This window comes from Vulpes vulpes, chromosome 9 (genome assembly GCF_048418805.1).
Source record: "Vulpes vulpes isolate BD-2025 chromosome 9, VulVul3, whole genome shotgun sequence".
NCBI classification, from domain to species: Eukaryota; Metazoa; Chordata; class Mammalia; order Carnivora; family Canidae; genus Vulpes; species Vulpes vulpes.
The window spans coordinates 90,287,087-90,312,119 of NC_132788.1; the positions used below are offsets into that span (position 1 = coordinate 90,287,087).

General features: G+C 37.3%; 1 protein-coding gene across 50 annotated transcripts in view; it reads left to right on the top strand.

Annotated features, from left to right (window-relative positions):
- Window positions 1-25,033, top strand: part of PBRM1 (polybromo 1) — a 120,809-nt gene that overhangs the window by 23,837 nt on the left and 71,939 nt on the right. For all 50 annotated transcript variants that reach the window (XM_072720844.1, XM_025986600.2, XM_072720848.1 and 47 more), the window contains 8 exons: window positions 3,156-3,272; window positions 8,510-8,578; window positions 11,115-11,213; window positions 13,528-13,613; window positions 14,633-14,728; window positions 15,358-15,449; window positions 20,849-21,062; window positions 23,837-23,978. In XM_072720844.1, coding sequence (XP_072576945.1) covers window positions 3,156-3,272; window positions 8,510-8,578; window positions 11,115-11,213; window positions 13,528-13,613; window positions 14,633-14,728; window positions 15,358-15,449; window positions 20,849-21,062; window positions 23,837-23,978 — 915 coding nt within the window. The remainder of the gene's footprint in view (window positions 1-3,155; window positions 3,273-8,509; window positions 8,579-11,114; window positions 11,214-13,527; window positions 13,614-14,632; window positions 14,729-15,357; window positions 15,450-20,848; window positions 21,063-23,836; window positions 23,979-25,033) is intronic.

Genomic DNA, 25,033 nt, shown 5'->3' on the forward strand with positions numbered 1-25,033 from the left:
TCCCTTTGCCTGTATCTCTGCCTTTCTGTATCTCTCATGAATAAATAAATCTTAAAAAAAAAAAAAAAAAAAAAAAAGAAGAGTTGGAGAGTCATTGGAATCATCTTCAGGATATTTTTTGTAGGTTAGACTGGTATGATTCCTAGAACATGCCAAATGTGCTCCTGCCTATAGGATTTTGTAGGTGCTTTTCTGCTTAGAACATGCTTCCTTTGGCTCTTTCTGTGACTGGCTCTTTTTCATGATACACCTAAAATAATGACAGCTAGGAGTGGACTTTCCTGACCACCTGTCTAAGTTGTTTGCCATGCACCCTTCCTTTTCCATCATCACAGCACTCTGTTCTGTGGTCCTCAGTTTTTTGTCACTGTATGTGGAAATAATTTGTTTGTTTACATATTTACTTACTTTCTTCCTCCATAGAGAATGATAGAGCCACAAAAGATACCACCTTATTCACTTATTCCTGGCATCTAGACTGCCTAGTGTGTAGGTATTGATAAATACTTGATGAATGAACATACATGTTTAAAAAGAGGAAAAAGGATAATAAAAGTAAGGACCTCTCTCTTCTGTAGCTAAATAGTGAGACACCCAAAGCAGAGCATTCCCCTTTCTTCCTAAGTTAACCTAAATAGACCTTTTCCTCAAACTTCAACACAGAAAAAAGAAGTGGTAGGTAAATTTCTCAAAAATGTAAATATTTGGGGGCGCCTGGTAACTCACTGGTTAAGCATCTGAGTCTTGGTTTTGACTCAGGTCGTGATAATCAAGACCCACGTTGTTCTCTGTGCTCAGCGCAGAGTCAGCTTAAGATTCACTCTCCCACTCCTTCCGCCTCCCTGCCACTCACACGTACACATGCTCTCACTTCTCTCTCCCCTCTCTTAAAAAAAAAAAAAGTCACCACTTCTTAGAGTCTCAAAATGCAGTTTTTAGGCACCTTGTCAATTTTTTTCTAGCAGTTAAATGATTAGAATTAGGTAGAGGCAGTTAACTAGGGATTCCCTGGAATTTTACTCTCTAGTATTAATAGAGGAACAGCAACTTACCCATTGCTTTTTTGGGAGAACATTACCTACAGAAGGCTCAGGCTTATTGTAGGCTTCCAGGGTTCTAGTCAAACAGTGAAGCCACTTGCATTTAGGACTTGCCTATGTTTCTTTAGTATGAAATTGGGAGGATCTTGCACATTCATATTTGTACTTCCCAGGCTTCTTCTTAGCTCTAAGTTCTTGTGAAGGGAGAGGGAATTTTCAAGCTTCTCATTTTTGACTCATAGAGATTTCCTTGGAGTTTTCCCATTTGTGGCAATAGGTTGTATGGATGCATTCACACACCACGTTCCAGGTCACCTGCAACACATGTTTCCAAAGTAGCTGGTTGGTTTGGAGGGAGAGGAATCTTGGCTGCAGAATAGAAGTCTCCTCTTTTGAAAGCTCTGTGGTACTGTGTTTTAGCCAGGAAGTAAATGACTTAAGCATGGGTATATTTAGTCTGCTTTCATCAGTGTTTTGTTGGTTCTCTAAGCTTAGGTGGTTGGAGACCCTCAGCTAATTGTGTTTTATTTGTTAAGTGTCTGTTATTGCCAGGTACTGTGTCAGGCCCATGAGATGTTAGTGCTCCATCTATGGAGTTCATGTTGGACCTTAAAATTGAGACTGCACTAAATAAAAAAGATCTGTTAAATGAGAACACAAATACCAGTGCTTTTATGATTTAAGCCAGAAATACCATTAACCTTTCTTTTATATGCACAAAACATGGTTTGGTCCTGAAGTACATTTTCTACAGCTTTTTCTTTCTTTCTTTCTTTCTTTCTTTCTTTCTTTCTTTCTTTCTTTCTTTTCTTTTCTTTTCTTTTCTTTTCTTTTTTTTCTTTTTTCTTTTCTTTCTTTTCTTTTCTTCCTTTTCTTTTCTCTTTTCTTTCTTTTCTTTCTTTCTTTCTTCCTTTTTTCCTTTCTTCCTTTCTTCCTTCCTTCCTTCCTTTCTTTCCTTTCTTTCCTTTCTTTTCCTTCTTTTCTTTCCTTCTTTCCTTCTTTCTTTCCTTCTTTCCTTCTTTCTTTCTCTTTCTTTTTTTTAAAGATTTATTTATTTGTTTATTCATGAGAGAGAGAGAGAGGCAGAGACATAGGCAGAGAGCGAAACAGGCTCCATGCAGGGAGCCCGATGTGGGACATGATCCCAGGACTTGAGGATCATGCCCTGGGCGGAAGGCAGATGCTTAACCACTGAGCCACCCAGGTGTCCCCTTTTTTCTTTTTTAAGATTTATTTATTTATTTTAGAGAGAGTGGATGTGGCAGGGAGGGGCAAAGGGAGAAGAAGAGAGAATCTCAAGCAGATTCCCTGCTGAGCATGGAGCCCTTCCCAGGGCTCAATCTCAACCCCAAGATCACGACCTGAGCCAAAAGAGTCAGATGTTTAAACAACTGAGCCGCCCAGGCACCCCCGTTTCCTAGAACTCTTGATTTACACATGCCATTGCTCTCTATAGAACCAGCTTCAGACTCAAACCCTTCTTGGCCAAGTACACTTTAGGGCATATACTTTCCCATGTTGAAACAGTGACCAAGGTAGGAGTCAGTCAGCCAGTCTGCAGGGCAGAAGTAATGTGCATAATTTGATTTAATCTCCATTCACTTTTGAGATAGCTTGAATTCTGCTGGTAGATCCGGCCGAGCACCCCATGGGTAGAAGTATGTATTTTCAGCTTTATGTATGTCCTTGTTCTACCAAAATAGACTTCAGTAGATAGAAACAGCGGGTGTAAAGAGGTATCATAGGACATATTTTCTGTCTCAGTTGCTCAGACCCTAAAAAGGTTTGTTTCCATCATTTCACACATATGGCCCTTGAATTTCACTGTTACAGTGTTTACTGTGGAATAGAGTTCAGGAAAAGGCCCTGAGCCAAGGGATTTAGTTACTGACACAATGTAAGGAGCCTCATTAGTTTCACATATGCCATGCCCAGGGTACAAGCCCTATGTCCAACATCAGAGTGTTTCTGTGGTATTCTTGTCTTTCTAAATAAGTGTAACTATTTACTAGTTGCTTTTTTTTAAATTGGCTTTAATATTTTAGCATTTATTTTTGGGTTTCTCTCACAGAGTCCTTCTCACTCCTTTCTTTCCTGCTAACCCCCTCCTCCCAGTCTTCTCCAAGTTACTTGAAGGAGATCCTGGAGCAGCTTCTTGAAGCCATAGTTGTAGCCACAAATCCATCAGGACGTCTCATTAGTGAACTTTTCCAGAAACTGCCTTCTAAAGTGGTAAGTGATACAATTAAAGCGTGTTTTTATTTTGTTTTTTTTATTTTTCAGTACTTCAGAAAATTTATTAGTTCTTAGTAAATAAGGTAAAATTAGTGAAAGGCATTGGAGGCTGCCAAGAGGTCTTCCTTGAGGCTGCAGCAGCAAGCACATAAGATATGTTCTGTGATTTTACTTCACCTAAAAGTTGTGGGTTCAAAACAATTGATTGGTTATTCTTGCTGTTTTTTTTTTTTTTATTGCTGTAAAATATACTTGAGATTTACTGTTTAGCCATTTTAAATGTACAGTTCAGTGATGTAAGTACCTTCATATTGTATGTTCATCTCTTTAATTGAAAAATCTATCCATTAAACAATAACTCCCCATAAAATTAAACTAAATTAAAATTAAATCAATAAAATAAAACAACAAAAAATAACTCCCTATTCCCACTTTGGCAACTACCACTCTGTTCTCTCTGTGAAATTGACTAAGTAACTGATGATAAGAAGACTTATACAATATTTATCTTTTTATATCTGACTTTTATTTAGCATAATGTATTCAGGGTTTATCCATGTTGTAGCATGTGTCAGAATGTCCTTCCTTTTTATTTTTTATTTTTTTTAAAGATTTTATTTTATTTATTCATGAAAGACACAGAGGAGAGAGAGAGGCAGAGATACCAGGCAAAGGGAGAAGCAGGCTCCATGCAGGCAGCCTGATGTGGGACTTGAGCTCGGGACTCCAGGATCACACCCTGGGCCAAAGGCAGGCACTTAACCACTGAGCCACCCAGGGATTCCCTGTCCTTCCTTTTTAAAGCTAAAACTCCATTGTGTGCATATACCATATTTATCCATTCATCTGTCAATGGACATTTGGGTTGTTTCCAAGATTGGTAATTATTAAATAACAAAATAAATAAACTAAGCCTTTATTTATAAAACAGAAAACATTCTCTTTGCTCACAAGACAGAATGAGAGGAAGATAAATTATTTCTTCCTCCTCTTTTAGTTCTCTTGGCTCTCCTGGTGATGGAAGAGAGAATGATCTACTAGTAATCTTCTACCCCAAAGAGGAAAAGGTTTCCCAGACTAGTGAGCCCCTTATTTTTATTGATTTATTTTTAAAGATTTCATTTCTTTATTCATGAGAGACACAGAGAGAGGCAGAGACACAGACAGAGGTAGAGGTAGAAGCAGGCTCCATGCAGGGAGCCGGATGTGGGACTTGATCCTGGAACTCCAGGACCCCGCCCTGCACTGAAGACATATGCGCAACCACTGAGCCACCCACGTGTCCCAAGTGATAACTTTTAAAAGTGGCAGGGCCTCTTGTGGCTTCATACCCAAAAGGCAGTGAACGTAGGTAAAATTCCACTGTAGTGTGTGGAACTACAAAAATTTCCATGGCCTAAGCATTCTTGTATTTCTAGACAAGGATATACTTGTAGATGTACTCCACTATAGCACTTAATTCCATTGTGATCATTTACTTTTTATCTGCTTCCTTCCCTGGTCCCTGAATTTAAGAACAAAGATTAGGGTCATCCCTAGGTGGCTCAGTGGTTTAATTTTTAATTTTTTTTAAGATTTTATTTATTTATCCATGAGAGACACAGAGAGAGAGGAGGGGCGGGGGGCAGAGACACAGGCAGAGGGAGAAGCAGGCTCCATGCAGGGAGCCTGACGTGGGACTCGATCCGGGGACTCCAGGATCATGCCCTGGGTTGAAGTCGGCGTTAAACCGCTGAGCCACCCAGGCTGCCCCTGGCTCAGTGGTTTAGAGCCTGCCTTCGGGCATATGCCCGAAGCCTGCCTTGCGCATATGTCTTTACTAGTTGTAGGAGTTACCACGTTAGAAATAAAACATAAGGGCACCTAGATGGTCATTTGGTAGAATGTGCAACTCTTGATCTTCGGGTCATGAGTTCAAGCCCCATGTTTGGTGTAAGTTTTACTTTAAAAAGTTAAAAAAAAAAAAAAGCAAATATGACTACTATTTTAAGTGTGGATCTGATTTAAAAAAATACAGTGTGATTATATTGGTGATGTTTTATTTATTTTTTTCATATGTTTTAAATGTTAAGAAAACAGGGATCCCTAGGTGGCTCAGCAGTTTGGTGCCTGCCTTTGGCCCAGGGCATGATCCTGGGGTGCTGGGATCGAGTTCCGCGTCAGGCTCCCTGCATGAAGCCTGCTTCTCCCTCTGTCTGTGTCTCTGCCTCTCTCTCATGAATAAATAAGTAAAATCTTTAAAAAAAAAATGTTAAGAAAACAGTAAGACTAATCCTCAAAAAATTAAACATAGAATTACCATATGATCCAGCAATATATTCCTTTGGTATATACAAAGGATTTGGAAGCAGGATCTCAAAGAGATTTGTACACACAAATTCATAGCAGTATTACTCAGAATACCTAATACATAGGAACAACCCAAGTGTCCCTCAACAGATGACTAGATGAATGAAATGTAGCATATACATACAATTCAGTGTTATTCAGCCTTTTAAAAAAAGAATGAGAGGCACCTGGGTGGCTCAATCAGTTAAAGCATCTGCCTTCAGCTCAGGTCATGATCATGGTCTTGGGATGCAGCACCAAGTTGGGCTCCCTGCTCGGCAAGGGGTCTGCTTCTCCCTCTGCTTTCCCCTCCCTGGCTCGTACACGTTCATGTGCTCTCTCTCTCTCTCTCAAATAAATAAATAAAATCTTTAAAATAAAATTTTAAAAAATGAAATTCTAACACATGCTATAATGAACCTTGAACACATGAAGGTGAAACAAGCCTGTCACAAAAGGACCAAAATTGCATGTTTCCTCTCGCAGAAGGTACTCCGAGTATTCTGATTCATAGTGAGAGAAAGTAGAATTGTGGTTTCCAGGAGCTGGTCAGAAGGGAGAGAGGGCAGTTACTGTTCAGTGGGTCTGCAGATTCAGTTTTAGAAGATGAAAAATTTGGAAGATGAATTATGCCAATGGTTACACAATAATGTGAATGTACTTAATACCACTGAACCACACATTTACGATGATTAAATGGTAAGTCTTTTGTATATTTAACTACAATAAAAAAAAAAAATGGAAAGGATGGAGTATAATCTTTACTCAAGAGCTGCTCTTATTCTGCAGGATATCAGTGGTCAAGCCACCAAAAGTGACCTGAAGCAGTAATACATTAATATCCTGGGGCACGTGGGTGGCTCAGTGGGTTAAGTGTCTAACTCTTGATCTCAGCTCAGGTCTTGATCTCAGGGTCAAGAGTTCAAGCCCCACATTGGGCTCCATGCTGGGTTTGGAGTCTACTTAAAAAACAAAAAACCAATTAATATCCTGTTCTTCCCCTATTCTAGGAGGGCTTTCAGGAATACCATGCAGCAAGAGTTGGTTGGAAAAAGTAGGTTCCCATTGTCGTTCAGGGTGTGACAGTTTGAAAAGACAGCAAGGACTGTACCTTTCTTTTATGAGCCCTTCCCAAGCTGGACTATCTGAGCAGGAGAGGAGATTTTTTTTTTTTTTTAAAGATTTCTATTTATTTATTCATGAGAGACACCCAGAGAGAGAGAGAGAGAGGCAGAGACATCGGCAGAGGGAGAAGCAGGATCCATGCAAGGAGCCTGATGCGGGACTCTATCCAGGACTCTATCCAGACCCCAAGATCATGCCCTGAGCCGAGGGCAGACTTAACTGCTGAGCCACCCAGGTGTCCCAGGAGAGGGGAATTGTGAATATGTAAAGCCGACAGCTGGGATTGCACTTCACCCCAGCCTGGGTGGCCTTGCCATAATTTGTCCTCTGAACTGTTTCTCAGAAGTAGAATTGCTAAAGAGAGGGGACAGAAAAGGGGTTTGATCCAAGCAAAGAAAAGAATAGGGTTAAGAAAGTAGGAGTAAGCTGAGGAATCAGATGAAAGGAAGCATCCTTGAGATCATGCCTTCAGCCATGAAGGCTGTAGCCTCCTGCTTTTTGTTGTTGTTTGGACTTCAACAACTTGAACAGATTGGAAGAGCTTGGAGAACCCAGTTTCACTTCCCCTGACACCTCTCCTCCCTAAGTAAAGCAATGTTTGATTTTTGGTCAACTTCAGTTTCTTCTAAGGAACCAAATCTGTACAAAAGGCTTGGGACAATGAATGCACTATGGACTTTGTGTTTTGTTTTGTTTTGTTTTGTTTTGTTTTTAAAGATTTTATGTATTTGAGAGCGAGAGAGAGAGAGAGGAGTAGGGGTACTGCATTCAGGAGAGGGGTAGACGGAGAGAGAATCTCAAGCAAGCTCCCCACTGAACACAGAACCCAATGTGGGGCCCAGTCTCATGATCCTGAGATCATGACCTGAGCTGAAATCAAGAGTTGGACACTTAACCAGCCGAGCCACCTAGTCATCCCTGCACTGTGGGCTTTGTGAAATTCTTTAAAAACATTCCTCTAACATACTTAACTTCTTTTCTTGTGATGAGCTAATATTTGATAAGAAATCAGAAAGTTCAAAAAAAAAAAAAAGAAATCAGAAAGTTCTTCGAATTTTATTTTGTTCCTTTAATGTAGTTTCACTTTAATGTGTTTTAGTTGGAAAAATTAATTTGACCAAAATAAGTAGAAGCGTTAAGTTAAACATAAAGTTAACAAACTTGCAACCTGATCTCATAAGAATTTTATATGAGGGACACCTAGGTGCTCAGTTAAGCATCTAACTCTTGGTTTCTGCTTAGGTATTGATCTCGTGGTCGTGAGATCGAGCCCTATGTCAGGCTCCATGCTTAGCATGGAGTCTGCCTGAGATTCTTTCCCTCTCTTTCACCACCCCCCAAAAGAAATAATCTTTTAAAAAACAAAAAATAATTTTATATGAGGATAATATGTGATTGAGATTGCAAAATTAAAAGTGTTTATAGGAACATTCAGAAAGATTTTTCTATTTCATTTCCAGGCATAGATATGGTGGAACCTTAAATTTAAAATTGTGTGATTCTGTGAATTTAGAATTTTCTAAAACATTATATTGTGGTGTATTAGTTGGATATGACAGTTATCAAATATTACTTGTAAACTTGTACAACATGCTCTTGTGTATTTCATGAAGCCTGTTAAGATCAGATTCTCCTTCAAATATAACAAACAATATGCTGTACAGCTGTGTCTGTAGCCTTGCATCTGACAGAGCTGTTGACAGATTGTCAGTGTGCTTTCTTGTTTTCTCATTGCCTGTATACTTTCTCTCATTTAGCATACGTGGGTTTTTGTCTTTCAGCAATATCCAGACTATTATGCAATAATTAAGGAGCCTATAGATCTCAAGACCATTGCCCAGAGGATACAGGTAGGAAGATGACCATATCATATGTAAATGTAACCATATATGGTGTAGGGCAGATCGGCCTAAGGTCTTTTTTTTTTTTTTAAGAAAACAGGGAAGCAGATGTCTTTGTAAGGGGTTATTAGCAATATAATAAACAGATTAGACTGGTGTAACTGATTATAGCTTTGGAGGAGGTAACACAGTGTCTCTTTTGCATTTTATCTGTAGGGAGGAAAGCAGAATTTTCATTGGCATAGTAAACCTTGCTCTTAGGACAAAAATTAAAAAGCAGTGGGCATAGATGTTCTGGTTATGAAAGGCACATTGGTAATAAAGCTTTGTTGTTTATTCTTACCTGCTTCTGAATAGTTTTAGAATGTCTCAAAATAAGTTACCTACAGTATGTTAGAGCGTAAGGTCAGTGGAAACAGAGACTTTGTTCTCTTCAAGTGCCTTCCTCCCTGTGTCTGCAGGAGTAGCAGCAGCTAACATTCACCTGACATTGCAAGGTACCAGTAATTACTGGTACCATAATATACTTTAACAGAATGTTAAAATACAGATTCCCTAATATATCACCTGGTTCTTAAGGTACCTCCCTTAGGCACAACTGGTAATAATGACTTAGTCTCCTGGAACCTAAATCCCTGGGGTTCCTAATATGTACCTGGGGGGAAGATGTTTTGGTTTGGTTTGGTTTGGGTTTTTTTTTTTTTTTTAATATTTTATTTATTCATGAGAATGAGAGAGAGAAAGAGGCACAGACACAGGCAGAGGGAGAAGCAGGCCCCATGCAGGGAGCCCAACGTGGGACTCAATCCCAGGTCTCCAGGATCATGCCCTGGGTTGACGGCAGCGCTAAACTACTGAGCCACCCGGGCTGCCCAGATGTTTTTATATTACTGAAATTCAAATTAGATCTTTAGACACCCCTACCCCAGCCCCAGTCTTCTAAAACCTTGCTCCTTATCTTGTCCATTCCTTCCAAAAGTCCCATAAAAACCCCTCCTTTTGCCATCACCCTAATCAAGATCTTGTCCTTTTATGTCCAAATTATCGTAATAGTTTTTTCTACTTCTCTGATGAAAGACTCATGTCCTTCTGGCATGTTGCTCCCTGACCCTAGCTTTCTCCCCATTTTATTCTTTCTATTTCACAGTCCAGAGCCTTGTCACTTATTTTTAGTGCTCCTCTAGCAAATTACAGTTCCTTGTAGAAGAGCAACAGTAACCAACTCTAAATAATTCCAATAGAAGGGGAATCCATGAAAAGGATATCAGATAGCTCCTAGAATTGTTGGGAAGGCAGGCACAAGAACTAGCCTTGGAGAAGTAGGCAGAACTTAGGGACGTCATGATACAGGTAAAGTCATTCAGTCTCTTTGGGATGCCGTTGTTAGTCCCAGTGTCATTTGCCGCTGTGGGAACTGGATGCCCACTGCTCCCCTCTGCTGTATTGCCCTTCGTGGGAGTTAGGAATACATTTTCTCTACTCCTTTGCCCTCACTTTAGTCCCTCAAGACTCAAGCATGAATTATCTCCCCTTGCCCTGGTTGCCAGGCTGCTGGCAGTGCTATCTGCTTATTTTTACCCTCTGTTGGGAAAGGTAGATTCCTTCTACCACGTGTACTAGGGTTTTCTCCAAAAGAGAGTGCTCAGGAGCACCTGGCTGGCTCAGTCAGTAGAATGTGCAACTCTTGATCTTGGGGTTATGAGTTGAAGCCCCATATTGGGTGTAGAGATTACTTAAAATCTTTAAGAAATCTTTAAGAAAAAAGTGCTCAGAAGTTGAGTATCCTCACTTGGCAAGTAACTGACTACTCTCCTTTGCCTGGCTTTCTGGGTTTTGCCTCATTTGTCTTTATTTATGCAGTCTATGCTTATGGTTTTACCCCCCTCCCCAGCCTTCCACTCCACTTAATTCGGTTTTCTCAGTTTCTGTAGAATGTGTCTGTTCATTTCTGTGACTTTCTCTTTAATCCTGTGTACCTTTTGCTTAGAGTGTCTTTTTCCTTCCTTCTCTTTGTAAACTGAAGGCAGTTCTAAGTCTCCCTGGGTTGTTTGGGGTTGAGTGAGCTTTAAGATGTGATAGCTCTAACATGGAGCCTAGTACATAGTAGGTACTCAAAAATGTTAACCTCTATGGTTGACTGTTTTATCTGAAGTGGTCTATAAAACTAGAATTTTACTTCATACCCTTAAGTCCATCCTAATGGATTAGTATTCATGAAGCACTTAGAACAGTGCTTGGCACAGAGTAAGCACTATGTGTTTGCTAAATTAAACGACTTTTACCTTATTTGATCTTTTAAAAATTATGTTTTTATGAAACCAGCGTAGCTCTGGTCTTGTTACCTATCTCAAAAACTTGTGTTTAAATGGACAATTGAAATAGTTCATTAAAGGGAAAATGAATTTATATTATATTCCCATGTGTATTTTCCAATAAAATTTTTGAATATGGTGACAATTTAAAAATATGTGGAGCTCTTTTTTTAAAGGTCATGCTAACTAACTTTCAGTTAAGAGGAACTGCTGTATTTTGTTGTTTGTTCTAGAATGGAAGCTACAAGAGTATTCATGCAATGGCCAAAGATATAGATCTTCTAGCAAAAAATGCCAAAACTTACAATGAGCCTGGTTCTCAAGTATTCAAGGTTAGTTTTTCATTGTTGTTGTTTTCATTAGTAAGGGTAGATAATTTAGAGCCAACAATTTTTATATAACAACTTTTTGAGATAAAATTTACATCATACCATACATTTCACTCAAAGTGTATGATGTAATGGTTTTTAGTTGTGTATAGTTGTGTAGCTGTCACTGCAGTTAGCAATCACTCCATTTGCCCCCCAGTCTCCCTATTCTAGGAGTCCTGGCCCACTTTCCATCTCTGTGAATTTGCCTATTCTGGACATTTCATTATAAATGGAATCATACAGTGTGTGGTCCTTTGTGACTGGCTTCTTGGACTGAGCATGGGGCTTTTAAGGTACTCCTGTTGAAGCATGATCACTGCTGAGTAATACTCTGTTTTATTTATTTACCATGTTGTATTTACCCACCTATCAATTGCTAGACATTTGGGTTGTTTCCACTTTATGGCTATTATAAATAATGCTGTTGTGGACATTCATGCAGAAGTTTTTATGTGGACTTAGTATTTTCTTGGCTTTATACTTAGGAATGGAATTGCTGATCCACATGGTAACTATATATTTAACTTTTTTGAGGAACCACCAAATTGTTTTCCATAGCAACTGTGCCATTTCACATTTGCACTAGCAGTGGGCAAGTATAATTTCTCCACATTCTCACTAACACTTGTTTTTCATTTTTATTTTTATGATAGCTATCCTTATATCTCACTGTGTTTCGAATAGCATTTCCCTGATGATTAATTAGTGATATTGAACATTTTTTTGGTGTATATTGGCCATTCATGTATCTTCTTTGAAAACATTAAAAAAAAAAAAAAGAAAACATTTTTATTCAGATCCTTACCCATTTTTATTCAGATCCTTACCCCATTTTTTAATTGGGTTACCTGTTTTTTTATTGAATTGTTAGATTTCTTTATATAGTCTGGACATTAAAGTAGATATATGATTTAAAATATTTTCTCCTATTCTTTGGATTGTTTTCACTTTTGTAATAGTGTCATCCTTTGACACAAAGTTTTTAATTTTGTTAAGTACAGTTTGTTTTCTTTGATTGCTTGTACTTTTACTTTTGTAAAAAGCTTTTACTTTTACTTTTGTGCTTATATAAGAAAGCATTGCTTAATCCAAGGCCACAAAGATTTATACCTGTGTTTTCTTCTAAGAATTTATTAGTTTCAGCCCTTAAATCCAAGTGTAACCATTTTGAATTTATTTTTGTATACATGAGGTAGGTGTGAGGTATCTCATCTTCCACATAGGATATTCATTTGTCCCAGCACCTTATATTCAAAAGTCTGTTTTCTTCCCCATTGAATTGTGTTGACGCTCTTGTTGAAAATCAGTTGACTATAGGTGTATGGATTTATTTCTGAAATCTCAGTTCTCTTCCATTCATTGATATGTCTACCTTTGTGCCAGATGTAAGGTTTGTTTTTGATCTACTTTTTAGTTTAATATTGATTTAATCTCTGCTTTAAACTTTATAAATGTAAAAAGCAATTTCTGGAGTGTAACACACAATGTAAAATGACTATTTCATTGCTTTGCAGTTCTCTCCTAGAAATTTTGTAGTCCTGTGACACAGTTGCTTATAGACATTTCTTGATTTAATAATATGTAATTGGGAATTTAGCAGAGGATTCTGAGAAAACCTTTTGGGAGTAAAATCATTTAGACTTTCAGAATGCTGACTCAAATATACTTATTTTTGGTCATTAATTTATCTTTCACCTTTTAATAAACTTTCATCATTTAAGAAACTTCAGGTAAAAGCTAGAAATGAACTCTGAAGTTCTTGTATTCTTAGTCCTTGATAAGACACTAATAGTAGAGTACCAGTAGTTTGTTGATGCAGTTAAGATTGTACTTTTTGGTCTGATTGTTTTCCCTAAAATAAATTTTAGAGAGAAGGGAAACTAGATTTGATATATTAGTATGCTATTGATTTAAGCAAGACATTCATCCTAAATTTGTGTGCATAGTCTTTACTCTTAGAAATGCATCTTTGTATCAACTTTTAGGTCGGTGGACACAGATAAAGTTCATGGTACTTTCATCCATTTTTCCTTGTTCACTGTTAGATCTTTGTGCATTACTTGACTAATTGTGAAAGAGCTAGGAGGCTTTTTAACTTATATATAATTGTGATGATGTTTTCAAAGGTTGTGGGAAGATTAGAAGATGCAGCTTTGTGGATATTAAATGGAAACCTACTCCAAGTGGGAGAATGCCATAGAAAGTGTCCAGTGCATGACTGAGGGCATTTTAAATTGTCCTTTTTTTCCTAAACCAAGTAATTTTATCTTGACAGGATGCAAATTCTATTAAAAAAATATTTTATATGAAAAAGGCAGAAATTGAACATCATGAAATGACCAAGTCAAGCCTTCGAATGAGGTATGTTTTTAAAATATCTAAAATCTTTGTGCCTTTATTATTTGCCAAATTATCTAGCTAGTAGAATTATTGCAGTGGAAAACAAGATGTAGGTTGCATTTGAAAATTATTTTTACACCTGATAATGTGATTCTGAAGAGAATAGATATAACTCTTACCCAGCCCCTTCATTGCAGCTGAAATGCTTTATTTAAAAACAATTTTTGAGGGCAGCCTGGGTGGCTCAGTGGTTTAGCGCTGCCTTCAGCCCAGGGCCTGATCCTGGAGACCTGGGATCAAGTCCCACATCAGGCTCCCTGCATGGAGCCTGCTTCTCCCTTTCCCTGTGTCTTGCCTCTCTCTCTCTCTCACTCTCTCTCTCTCTCTCTCTGTGTCTCTCATGAATAAATAAATAAAATCTTTAAAAAATAAAATAAAATAAAAATAAAAACAATTTTTTAGACTAAACACCATTATCTACTTTTATTGCTATATATATGGATATATTTATATGTAATATATATGCATATGAATATGTTATCTATGATAAACATATATGTAATGTGGTATTTGTGTGTAATGTATAATAGTATATATTTTATATCAGCAGCAAGAGCATTAAGCCGGATGTCAGTAGATCTAAAGTCTCATCCTGGCTCTTCCTTGTCCGAGGACTAGGACTTTGAACAAGTTTTACTTCTAAGATTCCATTTCTTCCTTCTGGAAATGAAAACTGGAGTAGCTGCTTTGGAAGCTTTCTTCTGACCCTGACAATTGCTTCATTATCAGATCCTTGGTCACTGTAGGAACTGTAAGCTCTCTAGGACCAGCCCTTATCCATTCTCCTCTTCAGAGTCCTCAAGATTTGGAGCATAGGCTGCTGTACAATAGAGGCTCAGAAATATTTTATCATTTCTACTTAGAAACAACAACAACAAAAATAGTTGCTTCTTTTTTGTTTACCCAGCATTCTGATTTCAGCTGTCAATCTTGTTTTTTTTTTTGTTTTGTTTTGTTTTTTTAATATTATCTCTGGATAGGACGCCATCAAATTTGGCTGCAGCCAGGTTGACAGGTCCTTCGCACAGTAAAGGCAGCCTTGGTGAAGAGAGAAATCCCACTAGCAAGTATTACCGGTGAGAGAATGAATGTGTTCAGTCTGAGAATTGACCGTGTTTATGAGGCTAGGCTTACTAGTGTTTGCCTGATGGCTATCATGAAGTAATTCTTTGGGGTATAATTGGGTTATTATGAGAATTGTTATCAAATATCTTATTTAAAAGGTTGAGGTGCTATAGTCACCCTGACCTCAATTCTGGAAAATGCTTAAGCAGAAGTTATTGTCAGGTAGTGTTTAATATTTCCAGTAAAATAAATTGTGATAAAATGCCAAATGATTTTGTATTCAAAATAGAATTTGTACTCATAAGGACATCTTAGAAGAGAGTTAACCAGTAATGATGAATGTATCTTTATTTTTTTTATAAAATAACTAGTAGTGCTTCATTTAAGTAACATAGAACTGCAAGTAGCCTACTTTAGACTTTCTACACCACTCTTTTCTGGAAGAAAAAAAAATGGTCTTCTTGGCTAAGGGATTAGTTTTGGGAACTATAAAAAGTACAAAGATAAACTGAGCAAACAGCTGAATAAAAATTCCTTTTCTTTGATGTGAATGCTTTGTTAACAGTTCCTATTTTCTGTAAAGTAACCAAACAATTATAACATCTTTCCCTGTCTTCTGATGGCTTGTTTTTCTTTGTAGTAATAAAAGAACAGTCCAAGGGGGTCGTTTGTCAGCAATTACCATGGCACTTCAATATGGCTCAGAAAGTGAAGAGGATGCTGCTTTAGCTGGTAGGCATTAGGTCCTAACTAGTTAATGCCTTCTCAGATCCTTCTGGTGAAGGAAAATTACAGTAACTTTGATCTGGCTGAGAGTTTGTCAGTTTTTGGAATACATGCTGTTTTGTTTCATTTTGACTGCACTCTTTGGTTGGCAAACTTCTCAAACATTTATTTTGTGTTACAACTTGTAACTAAGTAAATAAATACTTCTATAAAAACGTTGGTTTGCTAGCTTTAGCAGATTCTGGTTTCAGGTGTATAATAATATATAGTGAGTGAGTACTCGTGATGCCATTGGGAAACCCAAGGGAAACATTCACACCATCTTAGATTTCTAGGCCACTGGCTTATATTTTCAGTAGGATATAACATCTTGGCTAGAGCTTCTGATTTTAAGATAGGTGTGAATTACAGTTAGAGCAGCATAGTCAGTTGTCATTTAAACAAGTCCAAGAAAAGGCATTAGGCAGTAAAATCCATGTAAAAGTATGTTCTGTTAAATAGCCAATAACAACTGTAGAGATAAGTTTGATTTCATTGTCCTTCTCTTCAGTGTGTTATAATGTTCTTTATTTTACTACAGATACTTTTTTAATATGTACAGATAAAATTTGTTTCGTGAAATTATTCTGGCATATCTTCTGATTTTATAATCAACTATGAGGACAGATTTTTCCCCTGTGTCTTATTTTCTACTAAATCTTCTATAGAAGTTTCATAATTACTGTAGACTACTTACTAGAGTGTGAATTTAATTTTTTGACACTCATCTACAGAATTTTTTTAACTTAGATCTGGGGTTATCAAAAAGTGAAGGAAAATTTGTTTTTATTAGCTTTGTTGTTCGCTGGTTATAAAAGTGACACACGTTATATTTAGGTTTCCTTCTAACATTTGGTTACTTCATTAATCTTTGTAGCATAACAAATTGAAGGAAAGCCAACCATTTACAAAATTCCTAAAAAATATTTATTGTTTTTTTTTTTTTTTAATAGTACCTTTGTCACAAGAGAGTTCTTATTTTGTAACTTCATTAAAACAAAGTAGAGGTCAATTAGCTTTTTTTTTTTTTTTTTTAACTATTTATTTGAGAGAGGCAGAGACATAGAGGGGAAGAAGAGGCTCCTTGCAGGGAGCCTGATGTGGGACTGTATCCCAGATTATGCCCTGAGCTCAAGGCAGACACCCAACCACTGAGTCATCCAGGCGTAATGTCAATTAGCTTTGAATGTAGTAGATGGTTCAGGCTGCTCTTCACAATCTGCTTATCCTTGATTTAGTCAAGATTCTGATCTGTTTGGTTTTCTACTTCCTGCTGCTGGAAACAACTTAGGGTAGGTACAGTGAAAATAGCAAAGAAAGGATAATTGATGATCTTGGAGCAACAAGAAAGAGCCCATGGAAAGAAGGCATAAGAATTTGCAAAGTGTGGGCTCGCTTCTTGAGGTGGTTTGTTTTTAGAGACAAACCACAACAATATGCAGCCTGGGCAGGGCGGCAGGGTGGGTAGAGAAGAGCGCCCACTTACCTAAGAACAGAAATGGGGTGGGGGATAGAATGAGAAAAACAGATAAACCTTTCAGTTTTCCCCCACAAAAATAAAATAAGACAAGTCATAAAGAAAGTGGGATAAATGGAAAACATGAGAAAAACTCCAAAGATTATATCAGAAATCACATCAGTGTTAATGACCCAAATTTGCCAATTATGACAGTTTCAGATTAGATTTTTTTTAGAAATCAGGTTGTATGTGGTTACATGAGACACATCTGAAATGTAAAAAATACAGGAAAGTTTAATGGAAAAGGATGGAAAAAGATATATGAGATAATAACCCAAAGGATAGTTATATTGACTTCTCATAAAATAGACGTTCAAACAAAAGCATTGCCAAGGATAAAAAAGATTCACCTCATAATGCTAAAAGATTTATTTCATCAGGAAGGTAAATTAATAAAAAGCTCAAAATATGTAAAACAGGCAGATAGAAGGTGACAGAGAATGTGAAAATATTCCCCTAAAGTGGGGGTTCACTGCTCTCAATTGCTGGATAAGCAGCCAGAAAACCAGTGAAGACAGAGATGATTTGAGTACACAAAGTGTATTTCTCACAAGTGTATTTGTTTCCTGTTGCTGCTAAAACAAATTACCACAAGCTTAGTGGCTTAAAACAACACAAATTTATTCTCTGATTCTGGAAGTCAGAAATCTAAAAACAAGTTGGCACGTCAGTGTTCCTCTGAAGGCTCTAGGGAGTAAAATATTTCCTCTCCTTTTCTAGTTTCTAGAAGCTATCTGTATACCTTGGCTCATGGCTACTTCCTCTGTATTCAAAGTGTAGCACTCCCAGTCTCTGTATCTCTCATTCCCTACTCCTTTCTCCTCTGACCTTGCCTGCCTCTTACAAGGACCCTTGCAGTTACATTTAGTGCCCAGAGTTTAATCCAGGATAGTCTTCCGAGTTATCTGCAGAGTCTCTTTTGCCATATAAGGTAATATTCACAGGTTTTGTGGATTAGGACGTGGATATATTGGGGGTGCTGTTATTCAGCTAACACAATAAGATTAGCGATTAGAAAATACATGTTCTTCCCTGATCCTCATGTACTTAGTCATGAAACAAATTTCAGCCACTTTGAAAGTTTGGTATTTTAAAGGCCATATTTCTGACCATAATGCAGCTGAGATAAGCACCTAATGTTGAAAAGATAAAAGTTAAAAACTTACTCAGGAAAGTCTCCAAATCTTTGGGCTTTTCTTTTTAAAAAAGAAAAATTATAATAGAAACTTAATTACCTATGATTGAATAATAGCAATAATGAAAATAATATATATCAAAACAGTGGTGATGCAGCTAAAGCAGTGCTTTATAGGGAAAGTTACAGGTCTGAATGTGTCTATTTAGAAAAGCATCTGGAAGTCAGTGAACTAATTAGCATCCAACATAAATAAATAAAATAGTAAGAGAATAAAAGGGGAGACATTAGAAGAAAAGGTAAGAAAGCTAAGAGCAGAAATGAATTTTTTAGAAAAACTATAGTAGAAAAGATCAGTAAAGTCAGATTTTTTCTGTTAAAAAACTTAATAGGCAAATCTGTTACCAAGAAAGAAACAGAAGGCACAAATAAAACACATTAGGGGGAAGGGAGCATACAGATTAAGGAGAATGTATGAAGCTTACACAAATTTGAACATTTGGATTAAATGGACAAATTCCTAGAAAGTAATAAATGCCTACAACTGATTCAAGAATAAAAAGGATGGGCAGCCCTGTTGGCTCAGCGGTAAACCTTCAGCCCGGATTGTGATCCTGGAGACCCAAGATCGAGTCCCACATCAGGCTCCCTGCATGGAACCTGCTTCTCCCTGTGTCTGTGCGCGCTTGCGCTCTCTCTCTCTGTGTGTGTGTGTGTGTTTCTCATAAATAAAATCTTAAAAAAAAAAAAAGAATAAAAAGGATGATTAGTCATATCACTATTGAAGAAATTCTTAGTTACAAATCTTTCCCTGTAGCTAACACCAGGCCAAACATTCAAGGAACAGAATTATATACAAACTCCTGCAGAGAATAGAAAAAGACTTCCCTAGTTCATTCTATAAAAATGATAGAACCTAGATGCCCAAAATTCAACAAAAATAAGCACATTATATCTAATAGTATATATAAAAGATAATGCATGATAACACAGTTGGCTTACTCCAGGAATACTAGGTCACTTCAGCATTAGAAGACGTAAAAGTATCATTCACTACATTAAAGGAGTAAAACCATGTTATTGGCTCAACAGATGCATTTAATAAGTGCTTCAATTCCCATTCATGATAAAAAATTTGACAAATCAGGAATAGAAGGGGATCTTTCTTAACTTGATAAAGAGCACTTGTTTTTAGTGGAGAAATACTTGCAGCATTCCTTTTACCATAAGTAAAAATGTTGTTACCTCTTTTGGTCAAAGTACTACTCAGCTGACAGTGAGGGAGTAAGAATCAGAAAAGAAGATTTATAAGGATTGCAGTTGAAAGATTGTTTTGAGTTTTTTACTCAAAAGACTCTACAGGTAAATTATCGGAATTAATAACAATAAGATGCTAGGTATAAGATCATTATACAAAAATCTGTTTCATGTCTGGGATCAACCACAAAAAGAAAATGCAGTTTTTTAAAAGACATAGTGTACAGTAGCAACAAAATATATCGGCATAAATTCAACTAAATATATGCAAGCTCTTTATGGAGAAGATCACCTGTAGTAGGGTCAGAGAAAACCTGTTCCAGATCTCTCTTTGCTTCTAGCTCCATGACTAGATCAAAATTGTCTCTCAGGTCTCCTGAGACTGATGCCTGTCCATCTCTTGACACTATTAACTAAATGATTGTCCTTCTTACCTGGAAGCAGTAGTGATTTTGATTATACAGATCCATCAAGAAAAACCTAAATTATGGTCCTTGTACACTGTTGAAGAACTTATGGAAATGAAGAATATATTTTATTTTTCTATAAAACTGATTACATTTTGTTAGTTTGGTGTTTTTATGATTAGCTTCTACCTAAAAGTTCCCTCTATAAGGGAAGACCTCCTTCTTAAGGGATGCTATAGATTAGTGGGGCAAAATCAGAGACTTAAAGCAAAACCAGATCTACCAATATCAACAAACGTTTATACTACCTTAAACTGGGATCCCTGGGTGGCGCAGCAGTTTAGCGCCTGCCTTTGGCCCAGGGCGCGATCCTGGAGACCCGGGATCAAATCCCACATCGGGCTCCCGGTGCATGGAGCCTGCTTCTCTCTCTGCCTGTGTCTCTGCCTCTCCCTCTCTCTCTGTGTGTGACTATCATAAATAAAAAAATAAAAAAAATATATATATATACTACCTTAAACTACATGCAGCAGCTTTAGTTCTGAGATCTGTATCGCTCTTGCTCCTGTCCAAACACAGAAGGCCTATTTAAAAAGAGAAACTATTTTGTAACTATTTAAAAACAGTATAACATTTTCTATTGACACTGTATTCTGTTTCTATGTAACATTTCTCTAAGTAAATATTATAATTATATCAAGAATTACTAACAGCATCTTTTATTGAGGGCTGGAAACTATTCTTTTAAAATAAGTATTCTCAGGGCACCTGGGTGGCTCAGTGAGTTAAGTGTCTGCCTTCAGCTCAGGTTATGATCCTAGAGTCCTAGGATTGAGCCCCATGATAGGCTCTGTGCTCCGGGATCCTGCTTCTCCCTCTCTGTCTCCCCATTCATTCTCTTTCAGACTCTCTCAAATAAATAAATAAAGTCTTTTTGAAAAAAAATAACATAAACATTGATAGCTTACTCTGGAAGGTCGTTAAAAGAACTTTAAAGTATGGTTCTTCCCCTTATAAATACTTTTCTTTTCTTTTCTTTTTTTTTTAGCTGCACGTTATGAAGAAGGAGAGTCGGAAGCAGAAAGTATTACTTCATTTATGGATGTTTCAAACCCTTTTTATCAGCTTTATGACACAGTTAGGAGTTGTCGGAATAATCAAGGGCAGCTAATAGCTGAACCTTTTTTCCATTTACCTTCAAAGAAAAAATACCCTGATTATTATCAGCAAATTAAAATGCCCATATCCCTACAACAGATCAGGTAAGGTGCCTTCTATGTTACTTAATAAAAATCCATTTTCTTGTGGTTGAGCCTGCACATATATCTCCTTGCTAAAATGCATACAGATATTAAAGGTAAAAATATTTTCACGTGTCTAGAGTATGTCTTGAATATCACTTCTAAATGAAAACTGAGAAATAAATTTGATTTAATACAAAGGATATTCTTTGTACTATAATAGAGTCAAGGCAAATAAAAGGTATTCCAGCTAAGCATTTTGTTTGTCAGATTATAGACTATAAAAAGTCATGCAGCTCAAAATTTAACTGTTCATTTTCTTATAACTAGGGAAGGAAAGCACAAAAATCTTTCTACTTATACTTTTTATTGATATTTTAATTGCAGCAATTTAATTATATTTAAATTTTGTGTCTGTAGTTGAGCCTCCAGAATAAGTATAGGCAGCTGTTAGAGAATTCATTTTCATTAGCTGAAATAATACCTGTAAGATGGTTCATCCTTGGTTTCCCTTTTCTGCTTAGAAAATGTTAAAACAATCATTGGGGTAGCCTGGCTGGCTGAGTCAGTAGAGCATGCCACATTTGATCCCAAAGTCATGAGTTCAAGCCCCACATTGGGCACGTAGTGTATTTTGAATGAATGAATGAATGAATGAAAGAAAGAAAGAAAGAAAGAAAGAAAGAAAGAAAGAAAGAAAGATGAACAATCAGAATTCAGACAGAATATTGAAACCACCACATCGTCGTTAAAAAATAATAGGAAATAAGTAATATTTTAACTCTCACAGTGCTGGTTAGATTCTACAGTATACCCAAATAGAGGCAACCAGGTAAAAAATATATCTTAACTTGACAAAATCAGAGTAAGCTTGTATTTACCAGGACAAATAACTAACCTCCCAAATAGTAGGAATAAAATTCTTACACTTGCTGGATTCTAGAAAATAAGGTTGGCTAAAATCTTATGATTTGTTGACAGAAGGATGATAGTTGAGTGTCATCAAAAGCAGTAAAAACAGGGGTGCCTGGATGGTGCAGTCGGTAACTATCTGACTCTTGGTTTCAGCTCAGGTTGTGATCTCCGGGTCCTGGGATAGAGTCCTGCCTTGGGCTCCATGCTCAGAGTCTGCTTAAGATTCTCTCTCCCTTTGCCCACCCCCCTCCCATACACACACACATGCTCATCTCTTTTTCTAAGATAAATAAATCATTTTTTTAAAAGGCAACAAAAATGAAAGAGTGGGCAGGAGCTAGACAGTGTGGCTCCATATGCCACCTTCCACCATGCTGGGGCTTCTCATCCCCATCTTTTATTTCCCATTGTGCCTGTCCTGCCCCCCACTATCCTTGATGAACATCAGTTGTTAAATATCTGCAGATTTATTATAGATTGTCATTTACAAGTTTGAGTTCCACATCTGTTCTTTGTGGGTATTGAGAATATTCAGCACATTACCCTTAGAGTTGGCAGGAATAAGTCTGAGGCCAGTAACTTAAATTCTGGGTGCTAGCTATGTAGGCTGTTACCAAGAGCTGAGTTTATGGTTTGCTTCACCCCAGAGGTGTTCTCTAACATTTGTATCTTTTGAGCACTACATGGTATCTGCATATAATGTGCAAATGCTTCAGTCAAAAGATTTAAAAGTCTATCCTATGTGCATACAGAGTTAGAGCAAACTGTGATTCTTCATTTTGTGTAAAATGTATAAGGGACATGGGGTGCCTAGGTGGCTCAGTTGGTGAGGCATCCAACTCTTGATTTTGCTCAGGGCATGATCTCAATGTTGTGGGATCGAGCCATGAGTCAATTAGGGAGTCTGCTTTGAGAGTCTCTCTCTCTCCCTCTGCCCGTTTCCCCCTGTGTGCACTTGCATGCATTCTCTCTTTCTCTCAAATCAAAAAAGAAATCTTAAAAAAAATAATGTAGGGACACCTGGGAGGCATAGTCAGTTAAGCATCCAACTCTTATTTTGGCTGACGTAGTGATGGTCTTAGGATTGAGCCACATGTTAAGTTCTGCACTCAGTGCAGAGTCTGCTTGAGATTCTCTGTCTCTGCCCCTCCTGCTCATGCTCTGTCTAATAATATTAATAATAATAACAATAACAATAATATCTTTAAAGTGTATAAAGAAGTTTATGAGAGGTGGTATTTGCAATAACCATAGTGTCTGAAAGACATCATAATTCTTAGACTTTTAAGTAAAGTAACTTCAATTTTAAGCCATCATAATTAGTTACAAATGTTTGTATTGGAAGAAAAGTAGTGAACGGACTCTGACATATCTGCCTCTCGTTTACCATCTTAAGATCTCTTGTATATCCCCTTTCATGATTTTGTGAGTACATTCCCTTTTCTTTAACATGAGCTGGAATGGCCACTTATTTTCACAAGTGACTGGATCACCATGGTTCTTCATTATGGTAGCTTAAAACCTCCCTGATTTTTGTCTTTTCCTAGGGTTTGCATGTTAGCCACTAATAGGGGTTTTCTGTTAGGACTTTTACTAGTATATTTGCTTTGTACTTGACCACCTTGGCACATAGGTGTCCTCTTATTACTTCTTATGGTGTTTTGTTCTTCTTGATTTTCAGGTAGACTGTCATACTGCCAAAATACAATGGTGCTTTTGCCTCCTTTCTATCTTGGAGGTGCCCCTTCTAGGCCTCTCACCAGTATCGTTAGTAAAGAGGCCAGCTAGTGCTTGTTAGCATTTTTGTACTGGGCTTTTCAGTAAGAGTGTTTCATCTTTTTCATAATGGTAAATTGTAGCCATGTGTTTGTCTTTCACAGAACAAAGCTAAAGAACCAAGAATATGAAACTTTAGATCATTTGGAGTGTGATCTGAATTTAATGTTTGAGAATGCCAAACGCTATAATGTTCCCAATTCAGCCATCTACAAGCGAGTTCTAAAATTGCAGCAAGTCATGCAGGTATGATTCCTTGGATTTGCTTAGCTGTGGTGTGTATAATTGAAATAATTTTACACTCTCATGAATAAATAAAATCTTTAAAAAAATAATTTTACAAACTTTGGGCATATGCTTTTAAGATGTATGATTTCTCCCAGTAATATCACATCATTTATTTCAGCCATAAGTACTGCTGAGTTTTTTTTTTTTTAGAGTTGTCAGGGCCGTGTAAAGTAGAAATAGTTCAGACTGGGTTAGCTTTGTGAGTGGAAGGAGCAGGGATTTGTGCCTAGGAAGTAATTTTAGGGTCCTCAGGAAGTTTCCCTCCAAACACAGACAATACTGTTGTCATTTAGATTTCATTTCTTTGGTTCTAGACTTTGTCTCTGTTAAGATAGGATTGGTCCTAGAAGAAAGGACATCTTAAAACTGACTAGTCATTGTACAGTGTTCATGAATTGATCAGATCCTTTCTGAGCGCACATCTTAGTGGGCACACGAAGCCATGGGCCATCTAGGGGTTTTGAAGAAAGGCATAGATATGAAATACAAATTATATCTCTTTGTCAGTTTTGGTTGGAATCTTTCTGGAAAGAGAATCTCAGAGCAAAGAAGCAACAAAAGTGATTTTAGATCCTATAGTCTTCATTTTGTGGAGTCCATCCTGGCATCAGTGCTGCGCATTTCCCGTAATTTCTTTCAGCACTATGCGTGTATTCCCTAAGTCTGCAGTGGTTGCACTTTGAGCTGTTTGGCAGGAGGTTTTTAAAAATGCATGTGTTGAAAGTAGATCTTCTTTCACTTCTCACATTAAACTTTCTTCTAAGCTACACCATTGTTTAAGAATCCAGGGTACTTCTTAAGAGAAGGGTACTACTTCCAGAGACTACCTTTGAGTTGGTTTCACCTAAAAATGGCAGGATACCCCTACAGCTTGCCTCAACGCTTTTAACAAAGTTGAGGCTTTTGTAGTCTTGCAGTTTAGATAGTGTTGATTCCTAAACCCTCTGAATCCAGTTTTTAATCTCATTTTATGTAGGTCATGCAGGCTTTCGTTAAACCGGGTTATTGAAAAT